Here is a 23,823-nt window from a genome sequence, read left to right as displayed (position 1 = left end):
ATCGTCTTTTTCTGCCAAATCTTCGTGGTGTATTGTGTCATCGGGGCAGCCATCGCCAATTTGAGTTTGCAACAAGGAGACAAACAATTGTGGACCATTTTATTGAGCAGTTGCATCGGTTACTTGCTTCCCAATCCCTCCCTGAAATTCTCCTCAAACGGGAACGTTGTGTCCAGTGTCAGTGCCAGTCACCACTCCAATAACAACAACCAGAACCCCATTTTGGGCGGAGACACGCCTCTGACGTCCAGTAATATCCCCTCGGACAGCCACAGAACTCTAGAATTATGAGTCACCAAAACCAATTTTACTTAACCTTACCCAGTGACAGTTCCATGGAGGTGTTTCCCAACAACACGTTGTGCTGTTACACGGCCAAATTACCTCAACCCATCCCCTTAGATCACGAAGCCCATTGGGAAGTGGCTTTAGTGGAAATGATTCACCCAACCCAAGTCCACAATATCATTGCCCAGCAAAATTGGTTTAAGGTGGAAGTTCATGACAAACCATTGCAAGATGAGTTGGATAAGATTGGCACATCTACCAATAGAACTTATGATGAGAAAACTAAAACGTGGACCTACAACTTGTCCATTCTCCCAGGCTATTATTTCAGTGGTCATCATTTGGTCAGCGCCATAGCCTCCAGGTTTAATGGCGTGTTCCATAAAGCTTTGAGTAATGTCCAAAAAAGTGTCACCCTGGAATACCACAAAATAGCTCGTCGCTTTCTGATGAAATTTTCTGAGGGGTCCAAAAAATTCATGTCTTTCTTATTTTGTCCTGAATTGTTTGACATATTGGGCGGTGACACGGAGATGAGAATGGTCATGATGAAGAAAAACGAATTGCCAGTCATTTCCGACAACGATATTTTTGCCAGGTATTTTCGTTTCCCGGTAGAACTGAACCAAGGACTGAATTTGATCTTTGTGTATTCCGATGTGGTGGAATACAACGTGGTGGGACACACCTCCGTACCGTTACTGCGTGTCATTCCTTTCAAAGTGGATTCTGCCACGAACGCTGACGAGGAAGGTGGAAACACTTACCACGTCCACCGCGAATTTGTCCATCCTCACTATTTGCCGGTCAGCAAGTCGTATTTGGACACGGTCAACATTACTATAAAAGGAGATTTGGGACAAAATATTCCATTCACCAAAGGAAAAGTCACGGTGAAACTCCATTTTCGAAAACGGTTCTCTCACGACTCGTAAGTCATGTATCCAGTGTACCAAGGGGTGGCTCGACAGCGAGGACACGGTTTAGGAGACATGTTAAAATCGGCCTTTCGTTCGGTGGCCCCAGTGTTGAAACCGATGGTGACACGCGGATTGCACGCCTTGAAAGATGCGGCACTGACACAAGGCAAAGAATTTCTCCAAAATGTCATCATCGACAAACAAAACCCTAAAGAAGCCTTCATGAGGGCAGGTAAAAATGTCTTGCTGCAAACGGGCAAAGACATTTTGGGCCGACGAGACACACCTATAAATGCCCTGCACGCTACCGAGTCAAGCATTCAGCAAGGACAAGGCAGAAAGAGACGACGAAGAAGAAAACACCCTTTCACCAGACTTCAAGCGAGAAAGGCCAAGAAAAGAAGAACCGTTCGAGACTTAGACGTTTTCGATTATTGAGACACAAAACAAAATGATGCACCGAGAGTCTTGCGCCTGTTCCAAGACGGAACTGGATCTGTTTGCCATGCCCCCCACCATGATGACCATGCAAGAATCCCAATGGGTGGAATTTAATCCCATCTCCACACTGGCCGATTCCGCTCCCATCGAGTTTGAAATCAAGGGGCAGCCCGAAGATTACATCGATCTGAATAGCAGTTACTTGTACTTGAAAGTCCAAGTTCTAAAAAAAGATGATAGTGAAGTAGATGACGCTGACGAAATAGCTCCCGTCAACAATTTCATGCATTCCTTGTTCAGCTCAGTGGATTTGTACTTGAATAACAAACTGGTCAGCAGCAGCATGGATACATACCCTTACCGTGCCTACCTGGAAAATCTCTTGACGTACGGAATAGATGCCAAGGATAGTCATCTCAAAGCCTGCGTGCTGTGGGTAGCTGACGAAGCGAACAAGTTCGACGCAACAGATGGAAGCAATTCCGGCTTTGAGGCAAGAGAAAGCAAAATCTTAGACAAGAAGAGTTTAGAACTGATGGATCGTTTGCATTTGGACATGTGGTTGCAAGAGAAATATTTGCTGAACGGGGTGAATGTTCGCTTGAGACTGAATCGCAGCAGTGCCGCTTTCCATTTGATAGCTGCTGATCCTGCTAAGGCTCCTAAAAGCATAATTTTAGAGGCCAAACTCTACGTACGACGCGTAGAAGTGTTACCCAAAGTGGCAAACGACATCAGTCAGACGTTGAGCAGAACGACCGCCAAGTATCCCATCCGACGCGTGGAAGTGAAAACGTTCACCATTCCCGCTAACCTTCAATCCATAACCGAAGATCATCTGTTTCAAGGACAGTTACCCAAGCGTTTAATCCTTGGTATGGTCACGAATTCAGCCTTCAATGGAGCCATCAAAGAAAATCCTTTCAACTTTCATCACTTCAACGTAAAGAAAATCGAAGTCAGTCGTGATGGCAAGACCTTGTGTACCCGACCTTTCGAACCTGACTTTAGTGACAAGAAGAAGATGAATTACTTGAGATCGTACTTGTCCCTGTACGAAGCCACCGGTCAGTTAGGAACCAACACCAGTCACGGCATTGAGTATGACGATTATGCAGGAGGCTATGCTTTGTGGGCTTTCGATTTCACTCCAGACCAAGGCAGCGACGAGGGACATTTCCACCCTATAAAATCTGGCCAGATTCGTGTGGAACTTCAGTTTGCAGAACAACTGAAACAGACAGTGAACGTCATCCTGTATGCAGAATTCGATAATACCATAGAAATCAACAGTTTGAGAGAAGTCATTCTAGATTATTAGAAAGCCATGGAAGACTGTTATCCCTCTTTACCTAGTGGAGAAACTTTGGACATGGAATGTGAGGAGACCGTGGAAGAAGAAGAATCTCAAGACAAAGAAGATATCATAATGAAGTCGAGATGGCCAGAACAAGAAGCCCATTTAGTCTCCTGTTTTGCCAAACACTTGGTCGACAAAATGACGGAATTGATCAAGAAAAATTGTTATGGATGTCAAAACGATCATCCCAGTCAAATTCAACACGATAAATGCCTGATGTTGAGTCAAGAAGAAAAATTGGACGAGTATCTGGACGAAGCTTGGAGTCTCATCTCGAACAAAGACGTGTTGCACCAGTGGTATAAAGACTTGCGTGAACATTCTTGTCCACCATTAACCACTCAAGAGATCCATCGTATCGAAGCTCTCCTGAATCAGAGTGAGGAAACAGAACGAATAACCGTTTATTCGTCAGACATTTTCAAGCAAAAAGTCAGGATCGAATTGACAACTTATCATTACCTGTGAAGAAAACAAACACAAAACAATGGATACCTGGGAACTTTATTACCTTTTGAACCACAGTTCGTATACGTCTTCTTGGAATCCCGTCGTCTGTGCTAAAGATGAACTCCCTCATCGCAAACCTAAAGACCATCAAGCTTACGTGATCAACACGGACGACAGTCATCTCCCAGGAACCCACTGGGTAGCCGTCTACTTTCCTCAAGAAGGATGTGTGGAATATTTTGATTCGTACGGATTGCCCCCTTTGGAAGACGATATCATCGACTTTATGAGAAGAAATGCTCAGACCACCCGATTCAATAACGTGAAATTACAAAGCACAGATTCCTTGGTGTGTGGACAGTACTGTGTGTATTTTCTGCATCATCGCAGCCTGGGCTATTCCTTAGAACATTTAGTGACTCATTTCGATCCTCGTTCTTCTGCTAGAAATGATGTGAAAGTAGATAGATGGTTTTGTGACCATTATGCTTATCTTTTGTCTCAAGCTAGGAAACGTAGTGTCCATCAATGGCCTAATGATTTCCAACAGTGGAAATCACAATTTCATTCACAACGTTGTCAGCCCTGTTCAAAGTAGTTAGTAATTGAAGAAAAAAATGTTTGTCATTTGAAAAAAATTGTTTGATGTTATCATGTTGGATTATTGTTAGAGTTGTTGTTAGTTAGTGTTAAGTGATTTTTGAATAAAAAATGTTGTGTTTTGAAAAAAATGCCTTTGTGGTTTGTTTAGCTATAAGAATGTTGGATTGATGCTCTTTCATTTCTTACTATCCCTCTCATGAACGTTGCGGCTCGAAAACCGTGTGGGGGGATGTTTTCCTTCACGTCCGCGCTTTAACTTTAAGAACCGGGTTGTTCCCAGTCTAGCCATCCATTGTCGACTCATCCTCCTAAGAAGATGTGCTCCAAACTAGATAAGCTCAACGAAGCCTACGTGAATTTGCATAGGGTCAGACACAGTCTGATACCGAAGCCAGAAGAAATAGAGAATGTGAGAATGTTAAAAATCACTGAAGACCTGATAGAAGAGCTCTTCAGAGAAGAAATGAACAAGGAGAAAGAAGAATGGACAGAGAAGTACAGACTTCAGAGACAGCAGCAACAGCAGCAACAACAACAGCAGCAGCAACAACCTGAAGCTGACAGAGGCTTTGTCGATTGTCGTATCGACACCAAAGAATTCTTCTTCTCTTTCCGAAGAAGCAGACCTATTGCCAGAAAGTCTATCCTCAGAGGACATCGCATTCTTAGAAACTAAAAAAAGAATGCCATAGCAAAACAAAAAACAGCCCTTTTCAGGGCTACCCAATACTCTAGAAAAGAAATAACTATTAATTTGCCAATTTGTGTAGGTAGAGTAGTGTGAAAATAAACACTAACTCTTTCTTAAAAAATGTGAGGGTATGTGTTTGTGTGATTGTGTTAGTAAGTGATAAAGTAGGTTGGTGTGGATAGTAGATTAAAATGATGTTTGTTTTTTTGGGCTGCTTGAGGTGTATATTTGGGGTTAGATTGGATTGCTTTGCGTATGTGGATAGTCTATTGAAGTGATGGGTAGCATAAAAAAAGTGAGCGAGTGTTTCTTTTAGGTCCGCGCGTTGTTGTTGTTTTTTTGGTCATGATCTAGGTAAGATGAATTTTATGTTTTTAGGGGGATGTTTTCCTTCACGTCCGCGCTTTCAGTATAAATTGAAACTCGTTCGGCAGTCCAGCTACCCTTGTTGATTGATCAACACCAAAAATGAACACGAGACTGGAGAAACTGTTGGAACTTCATGTGCATCTGGAATATGCCAGGCGCATATTAAATGAACTGGCCGCTGAAGCCATTGTCGAGGAGGGAAGGATAAGAGAGGAGGAAAGAAGAAAAAAAGAAGAGGAGGAAAGAAGATATAAAGAAGAGGAGGAAAAGGAGAGAAGAAAAAATTTCAGAATCCCAGAGAGTGAAAATTGGGATTCTGAAGCGACATATCCTGCCTCTGCTCTCTCCCCCCAAAAGGTAAAAAGTAACTGGGGGATAAGATGTGTATGTGGCGCCAGGCCTGGAAGGTGCCACCATTAACCAGGTGTCCATGAAGTTCCAAACAAAACAGCCCTTTTCAGGGCTACCCAATACTCTAGAAAAGAAATAACTATTAATTTGCCAATGTGTGTAGGTAGAGTAGTGTGAAAATAAACACTAACTCTTTATTAATAGTGGAAGTGTATGTGTTTGTAAGAGCTCAGGTATGTTTGTGTGAATAGTAGATTATGGGTTTCTTAGCAAATGTGGAGAGTATAGTTAGGGTTATATTATATGAAATGAGAAAGTAGGGGGGATGTTTTCCTTCACGTCCGCGCGATGTTGGGTCATCATCTAGGTAAGATCCATTTTATGTTTTTAGGGGGATGCTTTCCATCACGTCCGCGCTTTTCGTATAAGAACCCACAGTATTAGTTGTTCAAACCATTCTGCAAAGAATAAAAAGAAGATGGCGTCAAACCAAATGGACAAAATACAAACCTTGTAAGACGTTTTAGACAACTTAGGAATAATGGAACAGATGCTATTAAGACTGGTTGAAGACCATTATTCCTATAGTCCCCATCGTGTGAAGATGGAAATTAATAACTTAAGGAAAGCAAAGGACAAGATTAGTGGTGTCATGAAAGAGATCAAGGAGGAGAAGGAGGATGAAGAGGAAAGAATAAGAATACGCAATTGGAACGAAAAAATTGAAAAAGAAGAAGAAAATGAAAAGAAGAAGAAAGAAGAGGAGGAAGAGAAGAAGAAAGAAGAGGAGGAGAAGAACAAAAAGAAAGAGAAGAAGAGTGTAGGAGATAAAATAAGAACTTGGTGGAGGAAAAGAAGAAATTAGAAGAAGAAGAAAACCCAAAGGCCCTTTTCAGGGCCAGCCATATTTCTCGAAAAGAGATAGTCTTTGAATTGCCTACCCCTTTTTTTAAAAAATTTTTTTTAAAATTTAAAAAAAAAATCCCATGTTAAATTCCCCTTGTCCGTAGATTGTCCCACGATTTATTGCCATGTTAAATTCCCCTTGTCCGTAAAGTGACCCACGATTTATTCCCATGTTAATTCCCCTTGTCCGTAATCTGACCCACGATTTTTCGCCATGTTAAATTTCCATTGTCCGTAATCTGACCCAGGGGTCCCTGTAATGCTAATTCCCATTGTCCGTAAAGTATCCCCTTTCACTACTGGGAGGGGTTTCGCCACTTTTTCGGGGTCGGTAGCCCCACTTTTGCTGCTTCTAACCCTTGATCATTACTTTGTGTCTTGAGTTGAGAGACACCCACAGCAAGGAGGCATTCCTCAAATATGTTTAACACCCTATCGAACTGAATGGCGGATTGAAGTTGATGTTTGTGCACTCCGATGTGGTGTGCACATTATCTGCCACAGCTTAGTCCATAACTTACGCATTCAGCAAAAAAGTAGATGGAAGGGACGTCCAAAACCAATTTGATGCTGTTAATGTGTGTGTGTGTGTGTGTGTGTGATTAGGATTGTAACGAAGCTTTAACAATGTTTCAGACATATCCCTACGATGTCTGCAGTAGGGCAGTTTATAGTGATGTCTAGGACTGGGGCATCATGCGCCAGACATGTAGCATGATGTCCCACCCAGTCACATTATCCTGACACTAGGCCGACCAGTCCTAACACTAACCTCTTAATGCTGGGCGCCAAGCGAGGCAGCTGTTAGAACCGTTTTTTTTAAGTCTTTGGTATGACTCGGCCGGGGATCGAACCCACGACCTCCCGCATCCAAGGCGGACACTCGAACCACTAAGCCACCGGAGCGGTAACTATTAATATGCTATGTTGACTCAAATAATGTTCACACGCAACTAGACACTTCACGCCAAACCACTTTGTAAGCCAATATGAAATAACACACACACACACACACACACACACACATACACACACGAACAAACAAACAACACATAACAACAACAAGACACAAATAAGAAGCTTAAACAAACAAACCAAAACAAAGCATAAGGTTACGCGTATCACCGTGCCGTCCGACACAGATAGTAATTCCTCTTTTGAAGAGCAACAGGTAAATGGCAAAGTCAATTCTTCATTAATGGAGATCCACAATGATACAATGGTTATCTTCCCATCACGGACATAACAATATTCTTGGCTATTCATTATCGCAGACAAAAGTCTTAATGATAACAGTGATGTTGTTGAGAGTATGGATACCAATTCCAAAAACATTTCTTCTGATTCTGTCCAAGAGAATAAGCTAGAACATGAAATATTTGACCCGTTATCTTGTAAAATCCGTGTTTTTATTCGTACGAAAGAAAATGAGCAAAGTGGTCAAGATTAGCATCTTAACAGCACTGTTGCAAACAATCATAATATACCAACTTGTACCGTCCGATCACTAACCGCTACTTGCCGAGACTTGATTGACGCATATATCCTACTTACAAAGTTCAATGTTTATAATAAACATTGCTTAATATATACAGTGTGATATAATTTGGGTACTAATACATTTGAAATACATAGGAGTTATTACCCACGGAATAATCGTACCCTTCCGATATTACAGTATTAATACACAAAAAGTAAAATAACCAACATTAGTATAAAACTAATGAGAATAAAAATATATTATTAGAAGTAAGCAGAATTGTGTTTTAACCTTTGTTCCGGTATTATCTCATTTTTTTTTTCTTCTTTTTTTTCTCTCGATATATTTGTATGTTCCGGCTTGTTCAATTTGTTCCGTTACATTGTCTGACCCAACTTCCGCCATCATGTGGAATATCTTGGTAAAATTGCCGGTTTATGTTTACAAGTGTGGACTAAGTTTGATTCTGTAATCAATGCATGAACAAAATTGGGAAGTGATACATGAAAACGAAATCAGTACAACTTTTGATTATCATAGTCAAGTATATTTACATACATTTTCTTTGTTCAGTGACCAAAATGTTGAATAAACGAAAGCAAAGCGACAACACGAATCCAGAAATTGTACCATACAAAAAGATAAAATATTCTTCGGAGTTTAGTGTCCAACCTATCCAGAGATTTGATGCTGAATTTCCACCTTACAGGCAGCCTGTTGAAATTGGTGCATTTTCCCAGGACTCCAGCAGGGCCTTTCAGAATGGAAGAGGGCAGTTGAAGTTTTACATTAAGCCAAACAAATCGAACTCTGTAAACTTCGACTTGAGAAAAGGATATAATGAAATGATAAGAAAGGATGAGGCTAAAAAGGAATACATCGATGATGTACTGCGATGGATTTTGAAAAATGAAGACAAGTTTGCCCTAAATGAAGTGAAACCACAGAGAAAAACAGCACACAAGTCAAGGTAGTATGGAGTTCTCTTTGATTGCCCTTGCAGTTTAATTAGAGTTAGATTATCACAGAAACTTAGATCCACAGATCAGCCAGAACCTTTATATGCCTGTATTAAAATCTGAAATAATAATCTGCATAGACCAACAAGTAGATCTCTACCTTTCTTTTTTCTGACATTAGCAGAGACCAGTGGTGCTTCATACTGTTTGAGCTGGAGTTTTCAGCCTGTGATTCTCACAGAGTATTGCACTGATTACTTTCACGCATGTTTCAGCAATTTAAAATTGTTCAGGTCAATAACCAATGGATATACAGGTGTTCTCTTCTGACACGGATTAATTCTGAGAAAAGGGGAGTTCTGAAGGTTTTAATACCATGGGCCAGAGAAGAGGGATTTTGCTTACCATCTGTATACAAATGTCAGTTGTGAGTATTCACTGAAACAATGTGCTGCAGTGTAGCAAGTTTTATCTAAAAGCAAATGTTACTATTTTAATTTAATTACAATTGGGACAATATGCCAGTTACATCATGAGAATAGCAGACAAAAAGGAAATGACTGTCAAAGGAGAAAGATTAAAGATAGGGCTAAATGGTGTGTGTGTGCATAGTTTCAACATCATATAATTAGAATATCAAACACTAGCTATTTCATTATCAGCTATTAGTCAAATGAAAATACAACTTACTGCATCATCAAATTCCATTGACAGAGACTTTATCGATTGTTGATGAATTTTACAGAATCTAACAAAGGCAGCATTTCCAATATGTAATTTCTGAATGATTTAAAAGGTGTCACATAACTTTTGATTTGGAAAAACTATATGTCTTAGAACATACATTGTGCACATATATTACTTCAAAAATTAATCTATGGTGTCCCAACAAATACGGTGTCTCAACATATATGGTAAATACAGTAACTACTTTACCACTGATTATAACTTTTTGACATCAGCAATAAAGGAAACTAAAAGTCTTGAATAGAAGCAAACAGACCATTAACAAATGGTATTAAGCAAGACTCTTTTGAAATTAGTATTTATCAGCTTAATACATTATATAATTGACATCAAAACAGTTCTTCATTTGGTACATGATTATGAATTACTCTGACATTTCAGTCTTTCCAGGGGTCATTGGTAATTCAGATGTCAATCATTTATGTCTTCAATCCCCCTATGTAGAGATGCATAAGATGTGGTTTCTTAGTTGTGTGAGTTGGTAGTGGTGAGATGTTAGGTACTTATCCCTCAACCATGGTGCTTCAGTTCTGAGTGAGTGGGGGTGGGGTGGAGCTGGGTTTGATTTGGATTTGTAACATAGCTTTAACAATTTGTTAGACATATCGCTACAATGTCTGCAGTGTGGCAGTTTATAGTGATGTCTAGCAAGGGGCATCATGCCACAGAAATGGAGCATGATGTCCCTCCCAGTTGCATTATCTTGACACCAAGCCGACAAGTCCTAACACTAACCTCTTGATGCTGAATGCCAGGCAAGGCAGCTGCTAGTACCATTTTTATAAGCCTGTGATATGACTCAGCCAGGATTCAAACTTATTATCTCCTGCATCTGAGGCAGACACTCAAACCACATAGGCCACTGGAGCAGTCAAGTGGGGGGGTAGGGGTGTTAACTGCTGAGTGAAGAAATTAAAAATCACATGAGCTGTACTGTATACACTTCTTTGACAAGGGCATAGAACTTGTGTGATTTGGATGTCCATAATCACCAAATAATTATTTTAAAGAACTCAAATTTTGTAAAACTGGGTATCCAGTGCACACATGGTAATGTTTTCCATATCTCCAAAAAAGCCTCACCACTTGAAATGAATGTGTCTTGTGGACGAGTAGGTGGATTGATTAATAATAATAATAATAATAATGATAATAATAATTTGTTTATTTATTAAAAATAAAATACTAAACAAACAGCCACTTTGCATAATAATAATAATCTTTATTTGTCCAGAATGACATACATTAAGTAAAGTTACTTTATATAACAACAATAACAATAATAATAATAATTATAATTATCATAATAATAATGATGATATCCTTTATTTTTCCAGGGTGACACAGTTAGCTAGCAGCTTCTTTTCATTATGGTCCTATGATTACAACAAATATACAAGTAATTAATAATACTTAAGGAGGTTAAAGCCTACTACATAATAAAATATAAGTTAATGCAGGTTATACAAGGTTAACATAGATATAACACAGCTACCAAGTACAAATGTTATGCTGTCATAGGACTGACCATTAAAGTATTTGCAGGGGTAAAATTTAATTTAAAAAAAAATTGAGTATTTGCTTGATATGCTGCAAACTGTTCCATAAAACTGTAGCAGCCAAAGCATAAGATTCCTTAAAATACTTGGACAAGTTTTAGCACATATATATATATATATATATATATATATATATATATATATATATATATATATATATATATATATATATATCTTTGTTTGACTTAATTGTGTCTTTGTGCTAACATTACTTAGAAACTTAAAAACATTAAGATACAAAGTACTGTGATAATAAGTTATTGAAGACCTTGAAAGTTAGAAACAAGTATAATTCTTTATGGCATGCATCTAAGAGTGTTGAACGGAGATGATGTTAACATTAAGATATCTTTAGCATTTGAAATCATCTTGGCAGCTTGCTTGTTTAAGTTGAATGGTCTCAGCATGTAAGACAAATTATAGGATACTCTCATCACAGCAGAGCATGTAAGAAGAAGTTTGTGATAATGCCACAGCACAGCATGTAAGACAAATTATATGATGCTGCACACACAGCACAGAATGTAAGATGAATTATGGGATACTGACCACACAGCACAGCACGTAAGATGACTTATAAATTGGATGCTGCACACACAGCACAGCATGAAATGGAAATTATGGGATGCTGCACACACAGCACAGCCTGTAATGGAAATTATGGGATGCTGCTCACACAACACAGCATGTTAGAGAAATTATGCCATACTGCCCACACAGCACAGTATGTAAAAGAAATTATGGGATACAGCCTACACAGCACAGCTTGTAAGATGAATTATCATTTATGGGATACTGCCCTCACAGCACACACGTATGTAAAATGTGGAAAAACAGCTGTACTGTACACTTTTATTACCAGCTGTTTTATTTTCTCAGGTACTTTTATGACAAGTGTTTAAAAGTGGTAGGGCCTGGGTAAAGTATTATCAATAAAAGTATAAAAATTTGGCATATTTAACACTATTTTTGTATCATATACTATTAAGTACAATTGTCAACATCTGGCTAATGCTTGTGTTGAAGAGATAAAATTTATGTAATTTAACTACGTTTGTCATACATCCATTCATAGCAAATCTTCAAAAAAATTCTCTCAACAATGCTAACATATTTATCACTAACATATTGCAATGTATCGTCTGCATACGTAGATACTACAGAATGTTTCAAAGAGTTTTGGAAAATTATTCATGTATAAACTGAAAAAGACGTCCTGAGTGGTGTACCGGTTGGAAGTCATTGTTTTCATTCAAGGATGAATGGGAAAGGTTCGACATACTATGACTATACTTTAGTTAAATGTGGAACCCACTATGACTATACTGTAGTTCAATGTCGAATCCACTATGACTATACTGTAGTTCAATGTCGAATCCACTATGACTATACTGTTGTTTGGAATCCACGATGACTATACTGTAGTTCAGTGTGGAATCCACTATGCCTATACTGTAGTTCAATGTGAAACCCACTATGGCTGCACTGTAGTTAAATGTGAAACCCACTATAATTGTACTGTAGTTAAATATGATCATGTTACACTGGTACAAATATGATTTGTATTTTCTCCAGGGAACTGAACACTGACTTCATTTGTTGGCGTGGCTTGCTTACCAAATTTCTGTGCACACCCTATGAATCTAAGGAGGGCTGGTTGGTTTCTGTAACCAAGTTCAACAACACTCTTTATCTGTGTGAGTTTGATACAGAGGACAAGAAGAAACAGAGAGAAAGCATGACTCAACGACAAGATGAAATGTGCTGCTGGGGATGGAAATTTGAGCAATATGTGACAGCAGGTACACATGCATTTCTATTTTAAACTGCTGGGGATAGAAATTTGAGCAATATGTGACAGCAGGTACACATGCATTTCTATTTTAAACTGCTGGGGATAGAAATTTGAGCAATATGTGACAGCAGGTACACATGCATTTCTATTTTAAACTGCTGGGGATAGAAATTTGAGCAATATGTGACAGCAGGTACACATGCATTTCTATTTTAAACTGCTGGGGATGGAAATTTGAGTAATATCTGACAGCAGGGTACACATGCATTGTTTTGTATATTTGATTTAATTTAATTGTTTGTCTGATGTTTTAATTTTTATTTTATTTTACTCCATTACATGTTATAGTAATGTAATATTGTTTATTGGACTTGATTTTTTTATAGAATTCAGTTCAGTTGTTTGACCTGACTTTTTAAAAAATTTCCTTGGTAAACACCTAATAATAGAAACACCATATAGTTTCTGACCTTGAGTCAGAACCAGCGACAGTTTTAGTAAACAACTTTTAAAAATTTTTTTTTATATTCTTTCTCAGAGTAAGAAATATTAAGTTAAGTCAAGGCCATACCTGGATTACATGATGTTTGTCATGTAACAAACTTCTTTTTCTCGAAGGTTGACCCCAATCCAGGCATCTGTTTTGCTTCTTAGTTAGACTTATTACTAACATTTTGAGAAAGAATAGTGAGTCATACCTTAACACTGGAGATATCAAAGTGTTCTATGTTGCATCCAGTTTGGGCTAATTATTTTATTTTCTTCAGATTATTTTGAATTCAAGTGATTCTTTTCCCTGGAAATACTAGTGCTCTAAATTAATTTTTGGACAAGGTCATTTATCAAAATTTATACCGAATTAAAAAACTGGAATATTTTATGTGATTCAACAAGAGACTGCTGACACTGCAGTACTTGACAGGTTACAACAGACATCATCATTTTCCATTTTGGATTTCAGTGGGATTTGAACTCAGTTTCATCAGGACTTTTTATTATTATGACTTCTATTTTTATTAATTCTTGGATTATTTTTGGATTTCATTCATAAAACCATAAGTTATTTTTTCTCATTTTTCCCTTGATTTTCTATGGGAAATAAAATTACCTTGTACATATGCAGGGTGGGTACAAGCTACATCAAGCATTTTTGTTTTGGAATTTTTTAAAACATGCATTGGGATGTTTTTAAATTAGAATTGACTTCAAGTCAAATTGAGGTACAAGTTACTTGATAATTTCTATTAAAATAATTCAAAGCAATGAAATGCACTAAAATTGATTTACACGTCGAATAAAAATTGTAGGGTATGCAGACTATACAATTTTAATGATATATTTTACAGGCTGATCAAAGGAAGGAGTTTTGGGTCTGACGGGTGTTGGAGACAGAAGGGAGGGTGGTGGCCATTTATTTAGTTCACCTTTCCATATTGTAGGTCAGATTGTCGCCATTTTCATTTAGTTCCCAGGAGACATTGTGTTTGCAAATTCATCCAACATTGATGCCAAATCTTATCACTACTTCTAAGTGGATAACCGTAGGCTAGCTATGTGTTTATTTTTAAAAAAACAGACTTATCATGTCTGGTTAGTCCTAAATGAAAATGGTACTAATCAGATCTCCATTATGTCAACCATGGTAGACATGGTAAAAATCTTTTTATCGCTACTTCTTCCTAACCAATGAATTGGTGGTTATGTTAGCATGGAAAATTTTACTAAGACATTATATCATTATTTATCCATTGAATGAAATGGTGCTTATGAGACCTTTAATGTTGTACCATAGCCATTTTGAAAATCTTGTTACCACTTCTTTTGCATGAAGGATGACACCAACATTGGGTTTTCACTACAACACTTTGAGAAATATTATATTGGTTCTGAATGAAAATTGTACCGATCTGACCCAGCACGTCAGGGTTCTAAGTAGGTCTAATGTATTTTTCACAGAATGGCTACCAACTTAAAAATAAAGTTGCCATTTACAAACATTTGGTCACCAATTATGATAAAAACTGGTTGACAAGAACAAAACACAATAAGTGAGACTTTATTAACATTTGAATGATGTATCTTTTACAACTACTTTCACTGTTATAAAATCAATATATTTCAGTGTCAGATGAGTTTATATCACTGCTTCTGGTATCTCAAGATGATTTGGCCTGCCTGTGCAGGGAATTTTCCTGGGTTGAGAAAACCATTTCTATACATCTTTAAGGTTAAGCTTTATATTGTTTGATATCTTCTGATTCATGGCTGATTATGATAAGACTTTCAACTGGGGTGGGATTAAGACAGCTTCTCATATCTGACTTATTCCTGTTAACTGCTGAAATTATTCTTGAACACTGCACTGGATGCTGATATGACAAGGTTCACTGCTTTCCTCACAGATGATCTAAAAGTGAGAGGCATACTCTTCATGTCAAGTGCACCCAGCATAAGGTCCTCATGTCTCTTGAAATGTACTCTGTAAAATCTTATTTCTTGTTCTTCTTTCTGGGTTGTCGTCATGTGAAGAAACTTCTACAGGTGTCTATCAACCTTTGCTCTACCAGAATGTGCTCCAATTTCACTTAATTTAATGGCACTGACTGCCATTGGTAAGATTGCTTTGTTACTTCGAAATGTAAGGTATAGTCTTGTAACAATTCCCAGCAAGCCCAGAAGAAAATGACAAAATGGCAGAAATTCAAACTGCTGCATTTATCCTGCTATTTGTTACCCACAAAAATAATGAAATTAAAACATCCACTGATATTTCTATTTTGATACTCATTTTCTTACGAAATTTGGTATACTGGAGTTTCTTACAAATGTCACAGATGGTTTAATTATACAAAGAAATGGATTTTATCTTGGATTCCTGGAAGTTTTTGTTGGGGGGGGGGGCTGTTGTAAATCATCCTCTTCCAAAGGATTCTTGTGAATGAATTTTAACAAAAGATTCAACAGTTGAATTTATTTGATATGTTTAACTTTTTAATTTGACTTAAATTTGATAGTTGAACTTTGCCAAGTGGTTTTAAGTTTTACAAATGGATACAGATAAACATTAACTCAGCATTTTGTTACTAAAATTTGTGCTATCCAGTAGTAACTTGCAATGTCTAACTAATCAGTGAATGCAATTATTAAAGATAACCATGCAACAATGTTGCTTTTTTGCTGCCATGCAGATATGAGTGATTTTAAATCCATTTCAAATTTTTATGATTTCAGACAAACCTGATGGTGTGCCTGATGTCGAAAGCCCAGTTAACAATAATGAAGCATTTGTTACTGTTGTCAGAACTCGTCTGAATAGTCATTCCCTTGGTAAGTTGCTGCTGGAAAATTAGTATGTTTAAAGAAATAATTAGTTGTAAGTAAAGAAATATTTACATGTATGCAGAGGTGTTTAAAATTTAAAAAAAACTTGTGCATTTTAAATTCTGTTTTTACATTGGAATTATTTTTTCCTGAATTGCTAGATATTTGTTCATTCTTTTATATTTTGCCTGAAATGAGGATATGAAAAAGTGTAAAATCTTCTCATCATTATTCAAACAGTCAGTCAAAAAACTTTAAGCTGTGAGTAAAAGTTCAGGATATTACTCAAAATGTACTGCACTATTTTGTAGTTGTCACCTATCAAACTTAGAGATTATTTGTATCCAGTATTGTTTATTCGATGAACATTTCCTTTTATATAACATTCTTCTATTTGTTAAAATCATAAAGAAATTAATGGCATTTGGAGACTGAATAATGTTAAACATTTTAATTACTATCCATGTATTTTCAAGTTGTGTAGTTTGTATTCTTTATATGTGAAGCTATGTGCATTTGCAGTTACAGTGCATTTCACAAGAACAGGATTCATTAAAGTCATTTCAGATATCTTTTTTTGGTCTTGCATGTATCGGTGTACAAGAGGGAGTGTGTGTGTGTGTGCACATTTACTACAGTTTAAAAATATATTCAGCACTTCAGCAATCTCAAACCCACTTCCCTTATAATCCAGTAACCACATACCCAGTTCACTTATTATCCAGAAATCTCAAACCCAGTTCACTTATAATCCAGTAACCACATACCCAGTTCACTTAATTATCCAGTAACCACATCACCAATTCACTTATAATCTAGAAATCTCCAACCCAGTTCACTTAAAATCCAGTAACCATATATCCAGTTCACTTAATTATCCAGTAACCACATCACCAATTCACTTATAATCTAGAAATCTCAAACCCAGTTCACTTATAATCCAGTAACCATACCCAATTCACTTATAATCAAGTTTTTTTCATACCCCAGTTCACTTTATATTGGGAATATGATATGATAACATACATCCCTTTCTTCAAGTACTGCCCATGTCCTAATCATAGACCCTGGGGTAGCAGTACTACCCATGCCTGATCATAGACCCTGAAGTAGTAATAAAATGTTGTAACTTGCATCCATTTATTCCAGCACTACCTATGACCATGGTTGTGTAAAACCCAGGCCACTGGTCATACCCCCTGGAGGAAGAATACAGTGATGTAACATACATATGTTTGTTCCAGTACTACACATGACCATGGTCCAGTACTACCCATGTCCCTCGTCCAATGCTACCTATGCCATTGATCATATCCCCTGGAGGAGTAGTTAATGTCTATATCCCAGGTCATACATCAGGTCCAGTACTACCCATGCTGGGTACCCCGAGTGGAAGAGTGGTCTAAAGCGCTCTCCGTTACGGATCACTGCCATCTCACCTCTGTCTGCATGGGTTCGAGACTCGGATTCAGCCAATGTGGGTATGTGAGAGAGCTTGCCAGTAGCTTCTCATGGGTTGGTGGTTCTTTTCTTGGTTTTCCCGGGTTCTTCCTCTACCATTATTACTGGCAGCCATGTATAGCCTATCGTGTGTCGAAAAATGACGTTAAACCCTACAACAACAACAACTACCCATGCCCATGGTCCAGTACTACCCATGTCCTTCGCCATATCCTCTAGAGGAGCAGTATTAGCCATATCTGTGGTTCAATACTACAAGCCTTGGTCATATCCCCCTTGAGAAGCAATACAATTATGTAATGTACATCCATTTTTTCCGATTCTACCCATGCCCTGGTGATATTCACCTTGAGGAGCAATAAAGTAACATAACATACATCCATTTGTTCCGTACTAGTTATATACCCTGGATGAACTGCAATACTCAGGGACCTGGTCCAGTATTTCCTATACCTGTGGTCCAGTACTACCTATGCCCATGGTCCATTTACTACACATGTTCCTAGTCAATGCCCTTGGAGTAGCAATAATTCACATAATTAGTTTCTGTCCTTGTATCCCTTGAAGTCTCTTGCACTTGAATCATTCTACTAAGTTGAGATGTGACATAAAGGGTTATGCCCCTTTAATAAATCAACAGTATGTATCAAGTTGTGTGTTTCTTAAATCATAGTTCTTGTTTGTTTCAGTGTTTGCTGGAGAAGTAGATGCCATTGACCCATCACTCACAACCAGAAATAAGTATGTTGAGTTTAAGACATCCAGAGAGATTGACAACCCAAGACAAGATAACAATATGAAAAGGTGATGACGCTACAGAGTTTTTTAGTATGTAACACTAAATACAGTACTGAACAAAAATGAGTCACAAGTATATGCACAAGGGAATGAGGAAATATGATCTTCAATTTTTGTGGGATATAATGTTATCAATTTCTGTCTGAATGGTCATCCTTCACACCTTGGTTAGGCTTTGAGTTTAGGTCAGTTTCAGGCATTATGGTCAGTTTCAGGCATTATGGTGGGGCATGCATATTCTGTGAACACATTTTGGTTTTATTTGAGAAGGACATTGATAATTAATTCATGGTCTTCTCATTTGTGTTTGTATCAAAATAGGAATGAAAATTGTTCAGGTACTGTAATGACTAAGTCTTGGGACAGGAAAAAATAATTATATTTAGTGTCTGAAGATGCTTGTGTGTGTGTGTTTGGTTTTTAATATAGCTTTTCCAATTGTTCAGTCATATTGCTAAAATGTCTGCAGTGTGGCAGCTTATAGTGATGTCTAGCTCTGAGGCATCATGCCACAGATCTGTAGCATGATATCCCACCCAGTCACATTATCATGACTTCAGGCCAACCAGTCCTAACACTAACCTCTTAATGCTGAGCGCCCAGAGAGGCAGCTGTTAATACCATTTCTAAAAGTCTTGAATATGACTTGGCTGGGGCTCAAACTCACAACCTCAAGCATCCAAGGCAGATGCTCTAGCTACTAGGCCACCAAAGTGCTGTCTGAAGACTTAACTTCTCGTATAAAAAAAATGTAACCTATCTGGTGTCCCAACACTAACAGACACAAAGAATTTTAGATGTAATCAGTATGGTCAACACACATTGAACACTTATTCAGGTACCTTGTCCATCAATTATTATACAGTACTATGATTTATTTTTACACTTTTCTTTCATGCCTCTGGTCATAGTCCCTGAATGAACAAACAATTAATGTAGTATAAGTCTCTTATGGCCACTACTTCCCATGCCCCTGGTCATACCACCTTAAGCAGTACAAACCATTGCCTTGGTAATAGTCCCTGGAGGAATAAAAAATTAACATCATGTAAATCTTTTTCATCCAGTAGAGTAGTACTACCGATACCCGTTGTGTTATTTTATGCACATACTCTCTGATTTCTCAATAACTCACACACATCTGGGTCCAAAAACATAGACTGCACTATAAGCAAGGGACTTCCATAACAATATGAAATGATGCCATCCTCACCAGACATCATGAAAACTGCTGGGGGTGGGGGAGAACTGGTCTGTTTAATAGTTGATTACTCATTTCAGAATCGCATTGGGAATAATTGTCAATAAAGTGCTTTTCCTAATGAAGTAATTCATTTTTACGTAAAAATGACATTTATTTTCAAGATGCTCAACCACTGAGAGATCGTTAATAACTGATTGCAACAATCCTTCATGTGTACACGAAAACATTGTGTATTACATCACTGCTTTATGTTGTTGAGTAGTCTGGTTCCCTGGTTGCTTTGCTCTCTTCTGTGGAGGAATGCAGCACAAGGATCATAACAAGCAGGGAACCAGACTATCAATTGGTTAAAATTCACAGTCAGACAAGTACCTTTTATTAAATAAAGAATGGAATATTTAGTTCATGTAACAGCCGTCAACATCGAAAGTCATTTTTTTTTAATTGTTCTATTAGTCAAATATTGATGCCATGATTTCATTGCAAGTAATAGTGTAACTTCTCAGCCATGATGACATTGCCAAGTGCCACTTCAGGAACTACAAGTTAACTACAAACTTTGGAACTAGCTTTTCATTAATAAAACATATCTGTGAAACATAATTTTAGTTCATCAAGTATTTATTTTGCTTGGTTGTCTCTCTTTCTTTGATCATATTTGTGAATGAGTATGCTGATTGAAGAAGGTTTAATTAAATTACATCCACAAAAGAATTATAACTGTTCAATTGATCGCTTGAAAAGAGTTGACCTAACACTACAGCTAGCTCTTACGTAGGTTGGATTTGCATGCCTTGTAGCTTTTCATTTATTCCACCCCCTTTATTTGATACAAAAGTATGCAGTTAATGTGGTAATACAAGGACAGCTTTTATTTAATTGCAACAATACAACAAATACTTGTGCAAATCAGGTATCAAAACAATGTTGGCACTTAATTAGGTTCTCACAGAAACACTTGCAGACATAGCTGTTACAGTAGATTAAAATAATTCATGTTGGAATTACAACTGGGTACATTGTATTTATGATCATTACACTTAAACCCAACTAAAAGATAGAACGAATATACTAATTTCATGTGATAAAATAACTTATTTATTTGGTATTTATTTATAATATTTATTTATAATATTGCTGCCTTAAGTAGGCATTAGTGACATTTTCATTCACTGAAATTTTGTTGCATACTGTTATTTATGGTGTACCAAGAATGTTGTTGGGATATAAATTTAAACAAAATGCATGACTTCTTATTAAAAGTTGATAATTTCATAACATTGATTCACATTTCCAGGTCAGATCAAACCATTTTCAACGATAAAACAAGCAATATATCAGGATTTCAGTTTCAAGTTTTCATTGCAATTTTCATTTTCAACAAATAGGGGCAATTTTTGGGATCTTTCTAGTAAAAACAATGGGATCCATGACTTACCCCACATTGTAAGTGGGTTCATGAGTTATTGAGGCATAGGTGTATTTGGTAATTCATTCGTTGCATTTTGAGAAGCTGGTATTGTCTAGTCGGGCAATTTCATTTTCCCTACTTTTATAGGTGCTAAAGATAGTGTACTTTAGACTAATACAGGCTGATTTTTTTAGCACAAGGGAGCAGTCCTTTTAGTTAGCAGTGTGCTTAGGTCATGTACATGGTACTAACAGCTGCCTCATTAAACACTCAGCATTAGAAAGTTCATGTTAGGACTGGTCGGCCTGGTGTCAGGATAATGTGACTGGGTGGGATATCATGCTACATGTCTGTGGTATGATGCCCCAATGCTAGACATCACTATAAATTGCCACACTGAAGACATCATAGCGATATGACTGAAAAATTGTTAAAGCTACATTAAAAATTCAAATCACACACACACACACAAGTCATGTACAATTTCCACAAGTACAATATCCAAAGGAATGTCAGGCGCATTACATCAAAGTACCACAGAGGTATCCCAGCATTCTCTCCACTGTGCATATTTCAAATGCAAACAACTTCACCTTACATATGTCCCTCTCTCAAAATTACATAATAACTAGTGAGCACCCCCATAAAGAGACACAAATGATCAGTGGCTTTATTAAGCACATAATCATCATGTGACTAAAATAATGACATAATTATCATATGACTGTATTAAGCACATAACTATCATGTGACTATTCATATCATTATCACATTCACATAACCATCATATATTTACATAAGTATCACATTCACATAACCATCATATATTCACATAAGTATCACATTCACATACCATGATATATTCACATAATCATTATATATTCACATAAGTATCATATTCACATACCATCATATATTCACATAATCATCATATATTTACATAAGTATCATATTCACATCCCATGATACATTCACATAAGTATCATATTCACATACCATCACAGATTCACATAAGTATCATATTCACATACCATAAAGTATCATATTCAAATACCATCATGTATTCACATAACCATCATATATTTACATAAGTATCATATTCACATCCTATGATATATTCACATAAGTATCATATTCACATACCATAAAGTATCATATTCAAATACCATCATGTATTCACATAACCATCATATATTCACATATCCATAAGTATCATATTCAGATACCATCATGTATTCACATACCATCATATATTCACATAACCATCATATATTCACATAACCATCATATATTCACATATCCATTGTATATTCACATAACCATCATACCTTCATGAAACCATCATTTATTCAAATACCCACCATAGTTTCACTTAACTGTCACATATTTGTTACCATATTGCAGGGCTTGAATTTAACACAAATTTCTTTGTAGCCAGAAGGACTAGTGTACTGAGAAATTTACTAGTCCTACCAAACATTTACTAGTCCTGTCCACAAAACAATGTCACACACTTGTATTGAGATTAACAACAATTTTATTTCATAAATGCAGAGGTACAGAAGTATAAATCCTACTTCAAATCATCAATTAGTCAATTCACATTTCTTGTTTCTCAAGATAATGTGGATCCAATTCCAGAGAGGGATCCAGGTGTCCTTTCTCATCCTCCACCTGCACTCTGGGTCCATATGGGGTTTGTTCTGGTCTCCTTACCCGTCTTCCTGAAACATTCCACAAATGTATTGCTGGTGATGGATCATATGTTGGGATGACATTTGTATGGAACATTATAAACAAATTAACGAGCTGGTCAAATACATTCCGATTTAAACTTTCCAAGATCTAACCAGCGGTCGATTCTTCTGGTGGTATCTGCATAGCTGTTTTTCTCTCTGAACTCTTTTTGTATTGCCCACAGCTTTCATGTGCGTTCACCGATTCAGTTTTAAAGTTCAAACAACCCGCAACAAAACTGGATGTTTTCTCTGTGTATGTTTTTGCGAATTCCATACACCAGTTACACCGCATAACGTTCTTGTCCTCATCATAATTCAGCCATTCCCTGTCTTTTGTCCATGTCTTCTGAAACGTCCAATTACGCTTTTCCCTATCATAAGAATTATTCCTCTCTTTTATGTCATTTTCATTCAACTTTTGCTTTTTTCTGGAGGCTGAACACCTATAAAACGCCACATTTTGCCTGTCTTATAAGGTGGGAATTGTGCCTCATTTTGAAATACGAGATGTTACAGTATAGCTGACGCGAATTATTTAAAGTAAGAAAATGAATGACACAGTGTCCTATATATAAGAAAGTCCGAGCAAGAAACACGTTTCAAAACACGTGCCTTTGCCCCCCAATTAAATGGCCTCTCCCTAATAAAGTCTTGACTTCAGCGGATGTTCTGCAGGATCAAAGCAGTGGCTATTGTAAACACTTATATTAACATCAAAAGATAATGTTAGTTTCACCTTGGAAAATGTGTGTTCCCATCAAACGAAGCCATCTGACTTGGCGCATTGTATTTAACAGCTCCAATTACGGTCTCATCATTAATAGCGTAAGTTTAGTAAGTGTTCCTAATTAATAGGACCTCAGTGTATTGTTGAAGTTAATAATAAGCGGGGAAAATTTTCAAATAGTAGATGCCCATGCTGAGAGATTTTAATTCCCAACAAATGTACGGCATTCTGCTTGGATATCCA

General features: G+C 37.2%; 1 protein-coding gene across 3 annotated transcripts in view; it reads left to right on the top strand.

The window, feature by feature from the left end:
* The first annotated feature begins 8,068 nt into the window (after positions 1–8,068).
* LOC149806276 (decapping and exoribonuclease protein-like) overlaps positions 8,069–23,823 on the top strand; it is a 36,837-nt gene continuing 21,082 nt past the window's right edge. The window contains exons 1-4 of one of the 3 annotated variants that reach the window (XM_089951227.1): positions 8,069–8,829; positions 12,700–12,926; positions 16,151–16,246; positions 18,391–18,505. In XM_089951227.1, the coding sequence (XP_089807353.1) occupies positions 8,363–8,829; positions 12,700–12,926; positions 16,151–16,246; positions 18,391–18,505 (905 nt within the window). In that variant the 5' untranslated portion in view covers positions 8,069–8,362. Of the gene's footprint in view, positions 8,830–8,875; positions 9,246–12,699; positions 12,927–16,150; positions 16,247–18,390; positions 18,506–23,823 lie in introns of those variants that run through there. The other 2 variants (XM_089951226.1, XM_089951228.1) reach the window with 2 other exon arrangements.

The sequence above is a fragment of the Sinohyriopsis cumingii genome, chromosome 2, assembly GCF_028554795.1.
Source record: "Sinohyriopsis cumingii isolate HCF-2022 chromosome 2, ASM2855479v2, whole genome shotgun sequence".
NCBI lineage: Eukaryota > Metazoa > Mollusca > Bivalvia > Unionida > Unionidae > Sinohyriopsis > Sinohyriopsis cumingii.
The sequence above is the reverse complement of the archived record's forward strand: the minus strand, read 5'-3'. Positions and strand labels throughout refer to the sequence as shown.